This window comes from Brachionichthys hirsutus, chromosome 19 (genome assembly GCF_040956055.1).
Source record: "Brachionichthys hirsutus isolate HB-005 chromosome 19, CSIRO-AGI_Bhir_v1, whole genome shotgun sequence".
In the NCBI taxonomy this organism is placed as follows: Eukaryota; Metazoa; Chordata; class Actinopteri; order Lophiiformes; family Brachionichthyidae; genus Brachionichthys; species Brachionichthys hirsutus.
In genome coordinates this window covers 448,801-464,810 of record NC_090915.1, presented here as the reverse complement: position 1 = coordinate 464,810, position 16,010 = coordinate 448,801, and the positions used below count along the sequence as shown (strand labels likewise).

At 51.4% G+C, this 16,010-nt stretch overlaps 1 protein-coding gene across 1 annotated transcript in view; it reads right to left on the bottom strand.

The window, feature by feature from the left end:
- Nucleotides 1-2,014: 2,014 nt before the first annotated feature.
- atp8b1 (ATPase phospholipid transporting 8B1) overlaps nt 2,015-16,010 on the bottom strand; it is a 25,508-nt gene continuing 11,512 nt past the window's right edge. Inside the window, exons 4-30 of the mRNA XM_068752959.1 lie at nt 14,564-14,677; nt 14,372-14,470; nt 13,625-13,686; nt 13,413-13,485; nt 12,846-12,916; nt 12,437-12,519; nt 12,129-12,287; nt 11,653-11,741; nt 11,158-11,348; nt 10,996-11,080; nt 10,378-10,501; nt 10,064-10,107; nt 9,781-9,937; nt 9,215-9,403; nt 7,674-7,786; nt 7,402-7,566; nt 6,038-6,149; nt 5,629-5,704; nt 5,391-5,523; nt 5,157-5,285; nt 4,922-5,078; nt 4,605-4,828; nt 4,300-4,383; nt 3,758-4,003; nt 3,453-3,591; nt 2,990-3,120; nt 2,015-2,248 (exon numbers count right to left, since the gene is read on the bottom strand). Coding sequence (XP_068609060.1) covers nt 2,015-2,248; nt 2,990-3,120; nt 3,453-3,591; nt 3,758-4,003; nt 4,300-4,383; nt 4,605-4,828; nt 4,922-5,078; nt 5,157-5,285; nt 5,391-5,523; nt 5,629-5,704; nt 6,038-6,149; nt 7,402-7,566; nt 7,674-7,786; nt 9,215-9,403; nt 9,781-9,937; nt 10,064-10,107; nt 10,378-10,501; nt 10,996-11,080; nt 11,158-11,348; nt 11,653-11,741; nt 12,129-12,287; nt 12,437-12,519; nt 12,846-12,916; nt 13,413-13,485; nt 13,625-13,686; nt 14,372-14,470; nt 14,564-14,677 — 3,483 coding nt within the window. The remainder of the gene's footprint in view (nt 2,249-2,989; nt 3,121-3,452; nt 3,592-3,757; nt 4,004-4,299; nt 4,384-4,604; nt 4,829-4,921; nt 5,079-5,156; nt 5,286-5,390; nt 5,524-5,628; nt 5,705-6,037; nt 6,150-7,401; nt 7,567-7,673; nt 7,787-9,214; nt 9,404-9,780; nt 9,938-10,063; nt 10,108-10,377; nt 10,502-10,995; nt 11,081-11,157; nt 11,349-11,652; nt 11,742-12,128; nt 12,288-12,436; nt 12,520-12,845; nt 12,917-13,412; nt 13,486-13,624; nt 13,687-14,371; nt 14,471-14,563; nt 14,678-16,010) is intronic.

Genomic DNA, 16,010 nt, shown 5'->3' with positions numbered 1-16,010 from the left:
ACGCAACGGGAACAGAGACAGAAGCAGCAACGCAACGGGGACGGAGACAGCAACGCAATGGGAACAGAGACAGAGGCAGCAACACAAAGGGAACAGAGACAGAGGCAGCAACGCAACGGGAACAGAGGCAGCAACACAGCGGGAGCAGAGACAGAGGCAGCAACGCAATGGGAGCAGAGACAGAGGCAGCAACGCAACGGGAACAGAGACAGAGGCAGCAACGCAACGGGAACAGAGACAGAGACAGCAACGCAATGGGAACAGAGACAGAGGCAGCAACACAACGGGAACAGAGACAGAGGCAGCAACGCAACGGGAACAGAGACAGAGGCAGCAACGCAACGGGAACAGAGACAGAGGCAGCAACGCAACGGGAACAGAGACAGAGGCAGCAACGCAATGGGAACAGAGACAGAGGCAGCAACGCAACGGGAACAGAGACAGAGGCAGCAACGCAACGGGAACAGAGACAGAGGCAGCAACGCAACGGGAACAGAGGCAGCAACGCAACGGGAACAGAGACAGAGGCAGCAACGCAACGGGAACAGAGACAGAGGCAGCAACACAACGGGAACAGAGACAGAGGCAGCAACACAACGGGAACAGAGACAGAGGCAGCAACACAACGGGAACAGAGACAGAGGCAGCAACGCAACGGGAACAGAGACAGAGGCAGCAACACAACGGGAACAGAGACAGAGGCAGCAACGCAACGGGAACAGAGACAGAGGCAGCAACACAACGGGAACAGAGACAGAGGCAGCAACGCAACGGGAACAGAGACAGAGGCAGCAACGCAACGGGAACAGAGACAGAGGCAGCAACACAACGGGAACAGAGACAGAGGCAGCAACGCAACGGGAACAGAGACAGAGGCAGCAACGCAACGGGAACGGAGACAGAGGCAGCAACGCAACGGGAACAGAGACAGAGGCAGCAACGCAATGGGAACAGAGACAGAGGCAGCAACGCAACGGGAACAGAGACAGAGGCAGCAACGCAACGGGAACAGAGACAGAGGCAGCAACGCAACGGGAACAGAGACAGAGGCAGCAACGCAACGGGAACAGAGACAGAGGCAGCAACGCAACGGGAACAGAGACAGAGGCAGCAACGCAACGGGAACAGAGACAGAGGCAGCAACGCAACGGGAACAGAGACAGAGGCAGCAACGCAACGGGAACAGAGGTAGAGGCAGCAACGCAATGGGAACAGAGGCAGCAACACAACGGGAACAGAGACAGAGGCAGCAACACATATTGAACATGCTGTAAATCAGAAAATCAATATCCAAAAATTCTACATAAATGAAGACCCTTTGTAACATCCAACCACCTTTTTATTATGCGTAATAAAACATTTAGAGGATCTGAGAAGTTTATCTTTAGCCTAAGTTTTTAAACGTGAAGGAGCTGCATCTCAGAGGAGAACCGAACCGACAGACGCTGCAGCTCGAGCTCACGGAACTGAGCACATCGACCGGAAAAGATCTTCCATGCTTTCATTAAAATCAAGAAACAAAGTTTTCTGCAGATATCGGGCTAAAACAGCGACGGTCCGGGAGCATCGCGTCGAACAAGCTCACGGCTTCATGTGCTGAACAGAGACTAAAAAAACACAACACTTCCTATTTTAAAACTCCTGAGTTAAACAACGATGTCGGTCGCACCGCGATAGCCGAGGCTGTGTTTTCGGTGAGCCCTTGTTCTCCCCCCACAAAGAGAGTCTTGCGCATAGACGGCGAGCCAGGCGGCGGAGTCGGGAGACTTGTTTGGAAATCAGGTGAAGATGCTGGCGGCAAAGCGTTCCATCATTTCACGGCTGAAAGACGAGCCAACTCACGAGCAGGAGATCCAAACGAGCGTCGGCCGGCGCGTCAGCCGGCGCCCAGAGCGGCGGCTCCCCGTCTGGGCATCAACTACATGGACGGCGGCAAAGATGAACCAAAAGCTTCTTGGACTTTCCCCAATATTTACAACCCCTCCCGCTCCGGACCCGTCACCCCCCCCCCCCATTAGATGTTTTCCACCCCTCTTTCAGGTGCCTCCCGGATGTTGTTTTTGGGTGCGCCGCGGGCAGTCGGGCGCTGCCGAAAGCTCCGTCCAGACGCAATGAGGTCGGCATAGCCGCGGGAGTGGGAGAAGGCGTAGGCAGAGCGGCGGGAACGCCGGCCTCTCTGGAAGGCCGACGGCTTCTTCTTCTCCTCCTCTCGCAGCTCCAACTCGTACCTCTTCCTGTTTTTCTGCACCTGCGGGATGTTTGCACAATGGCAGGACCGGTTTTTAATCCCTTCTAGATCAAAGGTCACAGCCATTTCATGTCATGATAAACTCTCATCCCGTCTATTCTATCTATGATTCATCTGGATCAACTCCATATAATCCAACTATTCAATAACATAAATGCACAGCAGACAGTTGAAGTCATAGACTATAAACTTTAAGGATGATGTCGTAAACACAAATGATAAATGCATTAAATGTAAGCCTTTTTAATGCAGGCCTTTATTCTACCAACTCTCTCTTTGTTCCACATCAAGGGGCAGGAAGGGGCTGCAGCATTTTGCATCATGTCAGCTGCCCGAACCAGATAATTTAGCAGGCAGCTAGCAGCAATTAGCCGCTAACAGAGAATGATGAAAAGCAAATAGAAATGTCTATAAATTGCAGAGACGTCTAGGAGATCCACGTGATCAAGATTAGAGAACGACAACTCTCATATGACAGGGAAGGTTTAAAGAACAGAAACACGTTCTTTGTATGACGCTTATGTAAAACATCCAGCTGGGATCAGACATCATTCTCTGCCCTGAGATCAATCCATCAGCATCTGGATTCCAAATAACGGAATATTTCTTACACAAACACAAAGACAGACATGAGTAAAAACTATACTATCAAAATTTAATTAACATGCAGCTTGTACAGTACTTGATGGTAGTAGTCAAACTTAGGAACCAAGTCCGTTTCCTGACCCAGGAAGGCCTCACCTTGTCCCCCACGGAGGGCCAAATGGTTTTGTGGAGAAACTGGATGCAGATGACAGGCAGCAGGCTGATGCCCACGGTCAGAATGATGGTCAACCACAGGTAGGGCTGACGCAGCGCATTGGACGCCGCACCTGCACATAGAAAGCTCACTTTCAAAAACAGGCCAATCCAACCAATACAACTCACGGCCTCCACCAATAAGAGCTGGAGAACGAGATCACACATGTGGTTGGATAGAATTTTGCGTCAAGGTGGATCTCGAGGCCAGAAGATCTCATTAACTTGCTTCGCAGTACAACCCTCTAAACATGCAAACCCCATAATGAGGTACGGGGGGGGGGGTAATATGGCGACATAAAAATAAAATAAAAAGAATCCCTCAAAATCATGCAGGGAACCCCTGGTTTGTGGAATTTTTCAATAATTAAAAAAAAAGAAAAGAGCCAAAATTGCCAGAACAAACCTGTGAAGGTGAAAATAGACCCGAAGATGACGTGGATCCCAGCGCTGTGAATGTCGAACATGATGCCAAAGTAGATGGCGATGCTGCCCAGCACCGCGAAGCAGTTGACGAATGTCCAGTAGGAGGTGTCCAGGGAGATCTGGGAAACAGGAAGGGGAGGAGACAGTAGCTTTTAGCTTAGCAGCATCACAAACTTAAAAATAAGAGTAAGAAAGCATGAACTCGAGCCATGACTGCAGAAGATTCCAGTCAGCATGGGCGTTAGCATGGGCGTTAGCATGCTACCACGCGCTCACTCTGCTGACCTGCAGGTTGACAGCGAAGATGAGCGACGAGGCGGTGACGACAGCGAACGACTGGTAGTCGGAGGGGGCTTCTCCGTCCTGGCCCATGGTTTGAAGGAACGCTCCGTATGGAATGAAGAAAAGTATGAGGGAGACGAAGATTCCGTGGAACAAGCTGATGAAGAAGTTCTTGTAATTGAACAGCTTCCCTTGCTGGCCGGGCAGATAAAGCTTGGGGAACTTCAAGCTTAGTTTGTCGTTAACGTCCTGGAGGAGGAAGAAGCAGTTGGATTGGTTGACCAAGTCTGGTTTCCAGCTAAACTAAGGGACTCGGCATCAACCTCGAGTCCTTTCCTGTCAGATTTGAATCCGTCTATCCCCCAGAAAAGGTAAAAATGCTACAAACAAACATCAACCCAAAGAAAAACTAACCGCAACATCAGTAATTTATAGAATAAAATAAATAACTTCCTGAGACCCAGCCTGCTGACATGCGTCCTCTCCCAGAGTCTCAGGAGGATATGGGAACGTATAACTAGTCTGATGACCCAAGTGGTTTTTACCTGGTCCAGAAGTCCGACCAGTAGAACCGGTAAGCTGCTGTAACACAGGTTGTATAAAGTGATGAACAAGTCCTCATAGGCGATCTGCAGGGGACAAATATTCGTCCAAGTGTCAGCAAGAACAAAAAGAGATGCATGCTGGGACAACAACTATCTCCAAGACAAACAATGTCTAGCAAATACAGCAGTGATTTTAAATGAAGAATATTTGCTAATTATATGCCGCAATGGACTGATGTATGAAAAGCTAAAATGCGTGGGATGAAATAAGCTCCCACGATGAACGCGCTTCAAGCAGTGCTGACCTGCGCAGAGTATCCGCTGAAGAAGGAGTACCAGAAGTGGACCAACGTGAAGGCGAAGTTCTTGAAGAAGAAGAAACGCAGGAACTTGCACATTCGGATGTAAGACCAGCGTCCGTGCACCAGCAGGAGGCGCTCCAGGTAACGGAACTGGGCGAAGGCGTAGTCGCTGGACATGACTGCCTGCATCCCCTCCTGGCCACTGATGCCGACACCGATGTCTGCAGCTGGAGGGACGGGGGACGGGGGACGGGTTGAGACGGACTCTCGCGGCGTGACAAGGCGTCCCTTCAACGCGAGCGCAGAACTCGTGTCCTTACTCTTGATCATGTTGACGTCGTTGGCGCCGTCCCCGATGGACAGCGTGATTGCTTTCTTGTACTTCTTCACCAGACTCACCACGTTGGCCTTCTGCTTGGGCGTGACGCGGCAGCAAATGACCGCCTCGCACTCACAGGCCATGTCCACGAAGTCAATCTGCGGGCGTGGCAGCGCGTCAGCGGCTATTCTGCTCATTCAGCGCCACGCACCTGCCAACCATCCACACGGCGGTACCTGTCTCATCTCCTTCTCCCATTCGTCCATGGGCTGTCCATCCTGAGGATTGGTGGGAGGCGGTCCCTTCCTCAGACGATGGAGACGCAGGCGGCGGCGTTTCTTCTTCTTTTCGTACAGAATCTCATTCTGAGCAAATGGAACAAAACAAACACGCTCCAACGCCCGACTGGCATTTCAGACAAAGCCGCGTTTCCCATGGTTGCCCGGGTGACGCGCGAGGACGAAACCCACCAGCCATCCTCCGGTAATGATGAGTGCGTTTTTGCCCGACTGAGGAAAGAACGGCTCGGCGGGACTCCTCTTGCTGCGACGGGGAGCTGGAGGCTGCTGCCTCCTGCGAGACTGACGGACACTCAGCTTCTCACTGGAGACACAGAAACCGGCCGAGCAGACGAGCACGGAATGCTCCTTTAATGGTCTAGCTTGCATTAAATTGTCGACTGTGCCGATGCGTCATCGATGAACTCACTTGACATCCTCTCCGTAGTGTATCTGCATGTCATCGGTCAACAGGGAACAAGAATACCCAATGTTCTCCGCCGTTTCTAGGAGAACACGCACAAGGCCTTGAAGGTCCGAGGAGAACGCGTGCTGCCGTTTAACCTACTAGAGCAGCGCAGCATTCTGACCGCCGGCCCGTTCAGAGGTACGACCACTTCCCATCGCTCCTCTGCAGCACATCTGTGAAGAGCTAGCTGCTACATTCTCAGCGCGATTCTTGTGTTATCCTCTAAACATCAACATTTCCTTTGAGATCGATCAAGTGCCTGCATCTCGTCAGAGTTTTCTGTTTCTTTAGAAGAAGAAAGGCAGGTTTGCTCAGGCCCAATACCCCCCCCCCCCCCCCCCGAACTGGCTGTAACCCCGTGTGGCGGCACCTTTCTTGTCTCCAGTCAGGACCCAGATCTTGATGTCGGCCTTGGCCAGTGTGGCGATGGTGTTTGGGACGCCGTCCTGCAGTTTGTCTTCGATGGCCGTGGCGCCCATCAGCTGCACGAGACGCAAACGGTTAGGCGTGGCTGATGGTCAAGGATTTCAGCCGTCACTGACTTCCAGCGAGTAAAACTACATTTTAGCAGCACGCAGCCAGAACCTTCGGGACATCCAGCGCAGCTCAACCGTTTTCAGCGCTGCTCTACTCATTCTCCTTCTGACACGCCGAGCTAACAGACTAAACCAGCAGAACGCTGGAGCGAGGCTGGAAACGGGCCTCGACACACCGATGCAGACGTTGCACCAAGAACCACTCAGACAGGAGGATGCCGTCAAGAACAGAACCTCCCGGAGGCAGAACTACTACGTCTAAGTTTATGTAAGAGTACCTGTAAAGGTACAAGTACGTCAAGGTATTACTGTATATTTTAGGCTCATTACATGTAAAGTAAATCGTTTCAAAAAAACATTTTAACATTCAATATTACAGCCTACAAATATTCAGATTTGTATTTTTTAGCTGAACCTGTAGTTTCACATTTCTGGCTGGATAAACCTAAAAAGTCAGTAGCTCTGAAATGTATTCAGGGGTTAACCCTTGAACTGCTTTACAAAGGTGCTTAAGTGGACAGGGAGCTGGGGGGGGGGGGGGGGGGCATTAGGAATGATGTGTTCATGACCGCCTGATCTTTACAGACGTTTTATCTGAAACATGACTAAACTCTATTGTTCAAATTTCAACCGAAGGGCAAACATAATGCCAACATTCAGAGCACATGGTCTGAACTAGGGGGCAAGTAGGAGCGCACACAAGAGGAGGCCGTTCGATCTATTTCAGGAGCTGATTGGGAAGCTCAGGCTTTCATTTTCTTTTTGAACCGAGTTAGAGAAATGTCTACTTTAAGCGTTACGCAGCTTCCAGGTTACTATAATCACCTTCACCGCTCCAAAAAACACAAATGAACGGCAGGTACAACCAAACCTGTGACTATCAGCTTATTACCTAGAAAACGCAAGCAGGAAAACAAGCACCGAGGTACTGAGGTACTGGATATTGCACCGCAGCAAATGAAAATGTATATAATTCCATTCGGCTTACAGCTACTCGACCTGCATAAAAGCAAGTTTAGAGTTAGAAAATAAAAGATTATAATTCTCAATTGTATCCTAAAACCCTCAGAACCCCTTTCTGTGAGGGAGAATAATAAAAGTTAAATTTGTAAAAAGCTGTGGCTGGCTTTATGCCTCTTATTCATGTGTGAAGCGTGCGTGTGTGTGTGTGTGTGTGTGCGTGCGTGTGTCCGCCCACCATCAGGTTCCTCTCAATCAGCTCATAAACCTGGTCGAGGGCGGCGTCCCTGTCGGCGCCGGTCAGCTGGGCCTCTTTGTGCTTCCTGGCCCAGGCCGCGTACTCCTCCGCACTGATGTCTTTGTAACACAAGCACAACGTCCGCAACGTCTCGTTGGCAAATTTCTGGAGGGTGAAACACAGGCATCACTTCCTGCAACACTAGCAAGGCAACATAAAAGCTACACACACACACACACACAGCGGAGGAGAAGGACGCCGTGCACACTCACGTCCAGAGCCGTCTGGCTCGTGTCTCTGTGTCTGGAGTCGGGCGACAGACGCTCATAGATGATGGTGTCGGCTCCTTTACAGTAGAGACGAATCCGGCCGTCGGGGGACTTCACTGAGAGAGACAGAAGAGACGTGTAGAGCAGGGCCAGAGCGGGGGCCAGAGCGAGGGCCAGAGCGAGGGCCAGAGCGGGGCCAGAGCGGGGCCAGAGCGAGGGCCAGAGCGGGGGCCAGAGCGGGGGCCAGAGCGAGGGCCAGAGCGAGGGCCAGAGCGGGGCCAGAGCGGGGGCCAGAGCGAGGGCCAGAGCGGGGGCCAGAGCGGGGCCAGAGCGGGGGCCAGAGCGGGGCCAGAGCGGGGGCCAGAGCGGGGCCAGAGCCGGGGCCAGAGCGGGGGCCAGAGCGGGGGCCAGAGCGAGGGCCAGAGCGAGGGCCAGAGCGGGGCCAGAGCGAGGGCCAGAGCGGGGCCAGAGCGGGGCCAGAGCGGGGCCAGAGCGAGGGCCAGAGCGAGGGCCAGAGCGGGGCCAGAGCGGGGCCAGAGCGAGGGCCAGAGCGAGGGCCAGAGCGGGGCCAGAGCGAGGGCCAGAGCGAGGCCAGAGCGAGGGCCAGAGCGAGGGCCAGAGCGAGGGCCAGAGCGGGGCCAGAGCGGGGCCAGCATTATGGTGGCCCTCAAAGGGCCAGTGGTAAAACGTAACAGCGTAAATGTAACTAAATGTAAAATAAATATAACTACTCCTTAACATTCTGTTAAATAACATAATTTATCAATTATTTAAGTTACAGCTATTACAGACACAATTATATAGTTGTAAAAATATATGGATCGCTTATTGCTGTTATAACCTAAATCCTTCCCTTTTTTCATGACCCGCGCGCGTGTGTACGTGTGTGTGTGCGTGTGCGTGTACGTGCGCGTATGTGCGTGTACGTGTGTGCCTACGTGTGCACGTGCGTGCGTGTACGTGTGTGTGTGTGTGTGTGCACGTGCGTGCGTGTGTGCGTGTACGTGTGTGTGTGTGTGTGTGTGTGTGCGTGCGTGTACGTGTGCATGTGTGCGTACATGTGCGTGTGTGCGTGCGTGCACGTGTGTGTGCGTGTGTCCGTGTACGTGCGTGCGTGTGTGTGCGCGTGCGTGCGTGCGCGTGTACGTGTGCGCGCGTGTGCGCGTGCGTGCGTGCGCGTGTACGTGTGCGCGCGTGTGCGTGTACGTGCGTGCGTGTGTGTGCGTGCGTGCGTGTGCGTGTGTGTGCGTGTGCGTACGTGTGCGTGTGCATGTACGTGTGCGTGTGTGTGTGCGTGTACGTGTGCATGTGCGTGCGTATGTGTGCGTACGTGTGCGTGCGTGTGCGTGCGTGTACGTGTGTGCGTGCGTGTACGTGTGTGCGTGCGTGCGTGCGTGTACGTGTGTGCGTGCGTGTACGTGTGTGCGTGCGTGCGTGCGTGTACGTGTGTGCGTGCGTGTACGTGTGTGCGTGCGTGCGTGCGTGTACGTGTGTGCGTGCGTGTACGTGTGTGCGTGCGTGCGTGTACGTGTGCGTGCGCTCACAGATGATAGACATGCGCTTGCGGTCAGAGTTGAAGTCGAGCAGCGCCAGCATGTCGTAGGTCGTCTCCCGGTCCATCTCCCGGATAGAGATGGTGTCCTGCGTGCGGGACAGAAACACGTAGCCAAAGTTCCGCGCCGCCGTTACCAGAGCGCCCTCATCAGGAGACGCCGCCTGGTATACCAGGTCACCTGGCGAAGGAAGACACCAATGAGGACTTCCTGCCTGCAGTTCTCTGCACCATTTCTCCCCAACCAATCGGATTCACCCACATTGATCCGTTGGATCCATGTGAGAGGGAAGCTTTCAACGGGCAAGGCTAACGTCTGATGCAACTCAAAGGTCGATGAGAATCTCATCCTGAAGTGAGAATTGATTCAAAGAGGACACGAGTGTGGAAACCCCAATCTGTAGCGTGCAACGTTTCCACGCCACGCCCATCGGCGAGTAAAGGCCCCTCACGCCGGGCCGTCTAATGGAAGTCCCATCTTTGTCAGCAGAAGAAGAAACTTCACTCGGCTGTCCTTTGCATAAGAGGGGGGGGGGGGGCTGTCTCCCTCGTCCTTACCGTCCTTGTCCTCCGCCATGACCGTGTGGCAGAGGGACAGCAGCTTGAAGAACTCGTTCACGTCCTTGTCCTTCTGAGACCGGATGACCGAGACCAGGGAGTGGTCCATGAACTGGAACTTCTTGTCAGCGTACCGGTTCCAGCTCCAGCCCACCGGCTAGAAATGGATCAATCGTTTAGAAGCCTCATAATCAGATGAGCAAGGTCATCAAATCAGGGTCAAATCATTTCATATTCGTGCATCTAAAACCAAGCCGACCCACATGCGCGTGTGACCTTTTACCTTGCCTCTGTCCAGCACCACCCCCTCAGCAGTGGTGGGCTCGCCTGGGGAGAGGAGGGGCGTCACCAGTCAGGAATGGAAACACAGAAACACCGACGCGTTGAAAGTGCTTCTTCTACATTTGATCCCCGTTGAGCTTCAGAGACTGATCTGAATATTGATTGATTGATTATTTTTAGCTGAAACTCGAGTCACTGCAATAACAAGGTAGCAGGTGTCTGCTGCTCGTTGCTTTCTTAACCGGAGACGAGGAATCCAAAAGCAGAGGCCCGGCCCGGAGGCCTCACGCAGTGCCCTTTGATGCCGCTCGGTACCGTAGGTGTGTCCGCCAATGGTGCACTTCTTGAACTGCATGACGTTCTGGGTCAGAGTTCCCGTCTTGTCGGAGAAAATGTACTCGATCTGACCGAGCTGCTCATTCAGGGTGGTGGTTCGCGCCTGTGCAGCAGCAACACACACACACACACACACACACACACACACACACACACACACTATTCAGTACTTTAGAACTGTGATAAATACCCTCTTCCGTTGTGGGGGGGGAACTTTCAAACACGTGTCAGGTAAATGTACGATAATGCTACCGTCATCTACAATATTTGTGTGTTTTGTTCTTTTAATCGATAGATATTTAAAGAATTGAAATAAATTCATCCGTTTACGTTGACTAGAAGTCACTGCTGTCAAAAGTAGTGGCCGTATGTTTAGTAATTATTTCAATGCAACCAACTTATGCAATACAAAGATACATTCTTTATATTTTATGGCTCCACTAACAAAACTGCAACACAAACAATTAAAGGGACGCTTCCGAATTCAACGATGCACATTGTTGTACGCGTCTAATTCACTTTGTCAAAACTGCAGCGATTTGAATTTGGGAGAAAAGGAATCCTCACAGAATTTCTTGAATGCCAAAACGCTCGTACCTTTGCTGGAGTGTCTTTCTCCGGGAAGTACATCTGCAGGTCCCAGTTGATGAATTTACTCTGGCCCAGTCGAATGATCTCCACACTGAACACAAAGCAGACAGTCATTTCGGTTCCTCAAACCCAAACGGTTCACAGAAAGCAACGTCGGGTTCCACCGACCTGACGTAGAGAGAAATGGGCACCATGGTGTTGAGGACAATGATGTATCCCCAGAAGCTGAGGAAGCCTCTGTAGGCGGCGTTCTGGTCCAAGCCATCGTTCAGATACCAGGCCCGGGAACCAACGTCCTCATACCAGAAGCTGTGCCCGATGGCCAGACCTGCAGCCATCAGGATCAGCAGCACAAAGATCTACCGGGAGGAAGAGGGTTCATCTACTGGGCCCAGGAACCGGACTATTCTGAAATTATTACGTCTCTAATACGCCGCTCCAACATGTCAGAGGTCAATATTGTACGTTTTAGTACTTTCATTACTAGCTACTTTGCACGTTCAGATTGATGCAGATCAATGCACTCCTCCAGGAGGCCCCCGGGTTTGGACGGCCCCTCCCTCCTACCGAACCTGCTACAGTTGACGGGATGAAGGACACGAGTCACCCTTTGTGCCCCCCCCCCACGGTGCACATAAAGGCTTCGATGCCCCTTAGACCCACTGTGTAGACCATGTAGTTCATCAGCTCATCAATCTTGGTCCTCTTGAACCTCGTCTTGCCGCCGTTCCTCATGATTTTTGTGTCTGCTCCTGCAGCAACATGTCAGAACGCCCATCAATAATCATCATTAGTAAACTTGCTGCTGAATAAGACTCGACGCAAATCAATCAGACACAAGAGCACGTCCATCCGTGTAAGAGCATGCTCTCCATTACCCAACGATTGATTTTGTATTAGTTTACAGCCCACGAGACAAACTCCACGGCTGCCGTTAGTCTGTCTGTCAATTCATCAGCGTGGTGATAATAGCTCACGTACCAACGTGTGGTTTTAGGTTCCATTCCCTTTTTCCACCATGAGCCAAGGGTTGTAACATAAACGGGGAGGGCTGGTCCGGGATACGAAGCCAGAAGCTCCTCCCACATGTGCAAACAGACGCACGTCTTCCCTGCCGTGACGCCGCTAAGGGTCTCTACCTGCGAAGGTGACCAGGCCGTGACAGTGGGCCGTGTTCCTGATCGTGCACCCTCTCAGCAGAACGTTGTCCAGGTCCAGCGGATAGAGTTCCCTCTGCCAATGCATTATCCCCGTGAACTTGTCCAGGCGGTTGTTTGGCTCCTCACACTCGATCAGAGCTTCAGGAGGGGGGGGGTTAAAAGGACCGGTTCTCCCACGCAACGAGACCCAGCCCTTTGACATGTCCTCTGCAACGTCCTCTGCAGTGGACATTACAGAGGACATGTCAACGGGCCGGGTCTCAGGAGGATATGCAAGCTGCACTTACCATCGAACGCAGCCAGCTGGCGTTCCTCCTGCAGTCTCTCATCCGTCACTCGGAGTCCCAACTTGAACTTCAGGTTCGTCTCTCTGCAGAGGGGAGGAGGAGCGCAGAAAGAGACGTCCCGTTAGAGACGTCCCGTTAGAGACGTCCCGTTAGAGACGTCCCGTTAGAGGCGGCCGGCGTTCGAGGCGTTCCCTGTCGTCACACGGCCAAACTGAGCAGAGGACAGTCGGCGCCGGGCGAAAAGCCCCCCAGCCTATCAGCCGACTGAACACTTAGAGGCAGACCGAGCACGAACCGCTCAGAGCGAAGGGAGCCGGGTCAGCTCAGCGCATCACTCAACTCCAACACGGTACAACATGAAACGAAGAGAAACGGCAGCCATTTCCAGGAAGGCCGAGCGGAAGCTCACCCGTCAAGCTCCGCCGTTTCCACATAAACCAGGCTGTTCGGGTTGGAGCTGGACAGCAGCAGGATGTCGGCCTGAAACACAAGGGACACTGAAGGTTCTGTTATATATATTTCTATATAATGAGGCCATGTTTTGGCCCTTGTGCGTTTATTTGTACTACTGCATCCATTTCTCCGTTGCTTTGCTCCTTCCTGAAGCCGTTTGACCCGTTTCAGCCATCAAATGTTTAATAAGTTCTATTCAGATATATGTAAACTAAAATGTGTTACCATTCTGTCGTTTCCTTCACGCAGTGCCACTTCATTCCGTAAATGGGGTTATACAGTTAGCCACAAAGCTAAGCTACATTCTAATGGCCGCCAGCATAAAGCCACTCTCCTGAAACTTGTAAACATACACAAGTTTAACACAGAACGTAAAACAATGATAGGCCTACAGTTTGTATTCAGGAAAGCTGTACGTATTTCGGATTTAGTGCTTGAAAAACAGAAAATCTTAATCTGTATTCGTCCATCGGTGGAACTAGTGTCACACGGTCCAGCAAAAACGAAGCAGGGTGACTTGTACCGGAATAAAGTCGTCTCTCTTCAGGCGAACCACGTCTCCGACCTGGATGTCCCTCCACTTGGACTCTTGAAACCTAAAAGCACGGGGGGGGGGGGGGGGAGCATCGTCATCGTCGTTTCACCACATAGGACTAAAAAGAAGTTGCATTTCTCTTACAATAATCTATTCATTTTTACGAACCAAACAGAAAATGAAATGAACTTTGTTATAACCTGCCGTCCAGCAGCACCTCACACTTCCTGTTGTTGATCTCCTTGTCCAACCGGTGACGAGCCTAGCAGGACAGAACAAACGAAACTTATTGAAGCACAAAGATGTATTTGTAAGACGAAGAAAGCAAACTAGTGGTACTTTTCCTAATCAATTAACCACACGCACACACACACACACACGCACACACACACACACACACACACTGCTAGCCCTGCAGAAACAGCTAGCCGTGTGTGCGCTCCAACCTTCTTCACCAGCCGGAGCAAAAACACTAACAGCCCATCATTCAGTGCGGAAGGTGATGGTGGGGGAAACGCTGCGAACAAGCTGGAAATGTCTTTAGAGGTAACACGTGATGCTTTCTGCATTTATGTATGATCAGATGTGAACATGAGCTAAATGACGTCAATGTGTGCCGTTACCGAGTCCCAAAATCTGCCGATGCTTGATCCCACCGTGTCCCAGGTCTGCGTACACATCTAAATACGTATTCGTACAGGACAAATACCATTTCTTGACATTCTGCAGACCTCATCGCGCCCAGACCGCCTGATTGCACACCTGCAGTCGTTCGTAATTAACCCATTTTACACATTTGAAAACCAGATCTCTCTCACGCTGAAGATCACGCTTGTAATTGGCTTTTCTTCGACGCCGTGCTGAATCCACAGGAATAACCGTGAGTGGATAAGTTGATGCTCGACCAACGCACTCAGCCTGCAGGAGGGACTTGAACAGCTCCTTACCAGGTCATCACTCAGGTCTTTGATGGCTGTGATTCCCAGCACGATGACCAGAGGAATAAACGTGGTGTACCAGGGCAAAGTGGTAATTTGTGGAATACTCTAAAAAGAAAAAAAGAAAACCGTATTTGACAGCACTTAAAGCACCTTGTGTCACGCAGCAGAGTGAATGAGGAGGTCATTCTTTTCTCGTACCTGCAGGATGAGCAGAACCAGGAAATATCGGTTTGCGGCTCTCGTGAACTGCTCAAACAGGTTCAGGGGGAGGAAGGTGAAGACGTTGTACTTGTATGTCTTGATGGCATTTCCCTGCAGAACCAACGAGAAGCATCAAGTCAGAATCTCATCCAACAACGATTGACAATGTACAAGTTGCGTGGCGTCGGAGGGTTCAGGAACGAATGAGGAACGGAGAATCCGACCACCCGGAGGCCCGTTTATTCCAGGTTAATGAACATGCTGCATTTAATCCTGCAGCAGCACGCCTCGTAAAACCTCCCGGGTAAACTCAGGTGGGCAACCGGAGCACAACCTGGACCGGGACGTTTGTCAGGAAGAAGCATAGCGTGACTCGTCAGCCAAAGGGCCGTGCCCTCAGCTGGCAGAACGGCCGATCAGCGCCCGGCGACGGGTTCGATCAGACGGGTAAACTGTTGCTGCAGCAGAGAGACGCGCCGTGACACGCATCCCCATTCGGCGCCCCCTGATGCAGAGCGACTGCTGCTGCAGGCGTTCACGTTCGGCTTCTAGTCCCGCCGTGTCTAATGCAGCTCATTACGATTAGCTTTGAGCCGCCACGTCAGGCAATGATAACGTTTCTGACACAACCACACTCTATTGGCCGCTGGCTGTTTCAAACTAAAAGCCTCAGAGATTCTCGACTTTTGGCCAATTTGCTGAATCTCATATTTTGAAGTAGTACTGCAACATGATGTTTTTACCACATGAAGTAAATCCGAGAGGAGATTCAAAGGAAGGCCTACGCGTAGTCAGACAAGCCATTCTCATTCCTGCATCTTCCTACTTTAAACAAGCAGCACAAAAGAAAGGTCCTCTTCACGTAGCGGTATTTCAGCATTCCAAGGAGCTGATGTGGGAAATAACACAACGACAACGTCATGAGGAAGCAGATACACAAATGTTAAGCCCCGGTTTCCTTGTAGGACGCCGCATCTTAACGAGGGGTTAATGGCGCTGAGAACAGACAGGCGTCCCTCTCTATCGCCGCTCGCCGTATCCTGCTGTATGTACACATTTTAACATTTCCATCGTTTGATTGATAAAATATGCATTTTCTAGATCAAGAAAATAAAGCAGTAAAAGGAGAGTAAAATAAATTGAAACCCGTATTATAACACACATACAGTATTGCAACATGTAAAGTAGTGCCGTATTTTAAATGGCGAGTACCCCGCTAAAGTTATTATTAGTCTCGTAAAGTTATTATTTGCATCGATAGAGATATAGTCCATATAGAATTACTGTACAGTAAGTAATAATAAAAGTAATGGAATGTACTGCATTACTGTATAGTATGTCCACATCCACCCATCCATCCATCCACCCATCCATCCATCCATCCACCCATCCACCCACCCACCCATCCATCCACCCACCCATCCACCCACCCACCCATCCATCC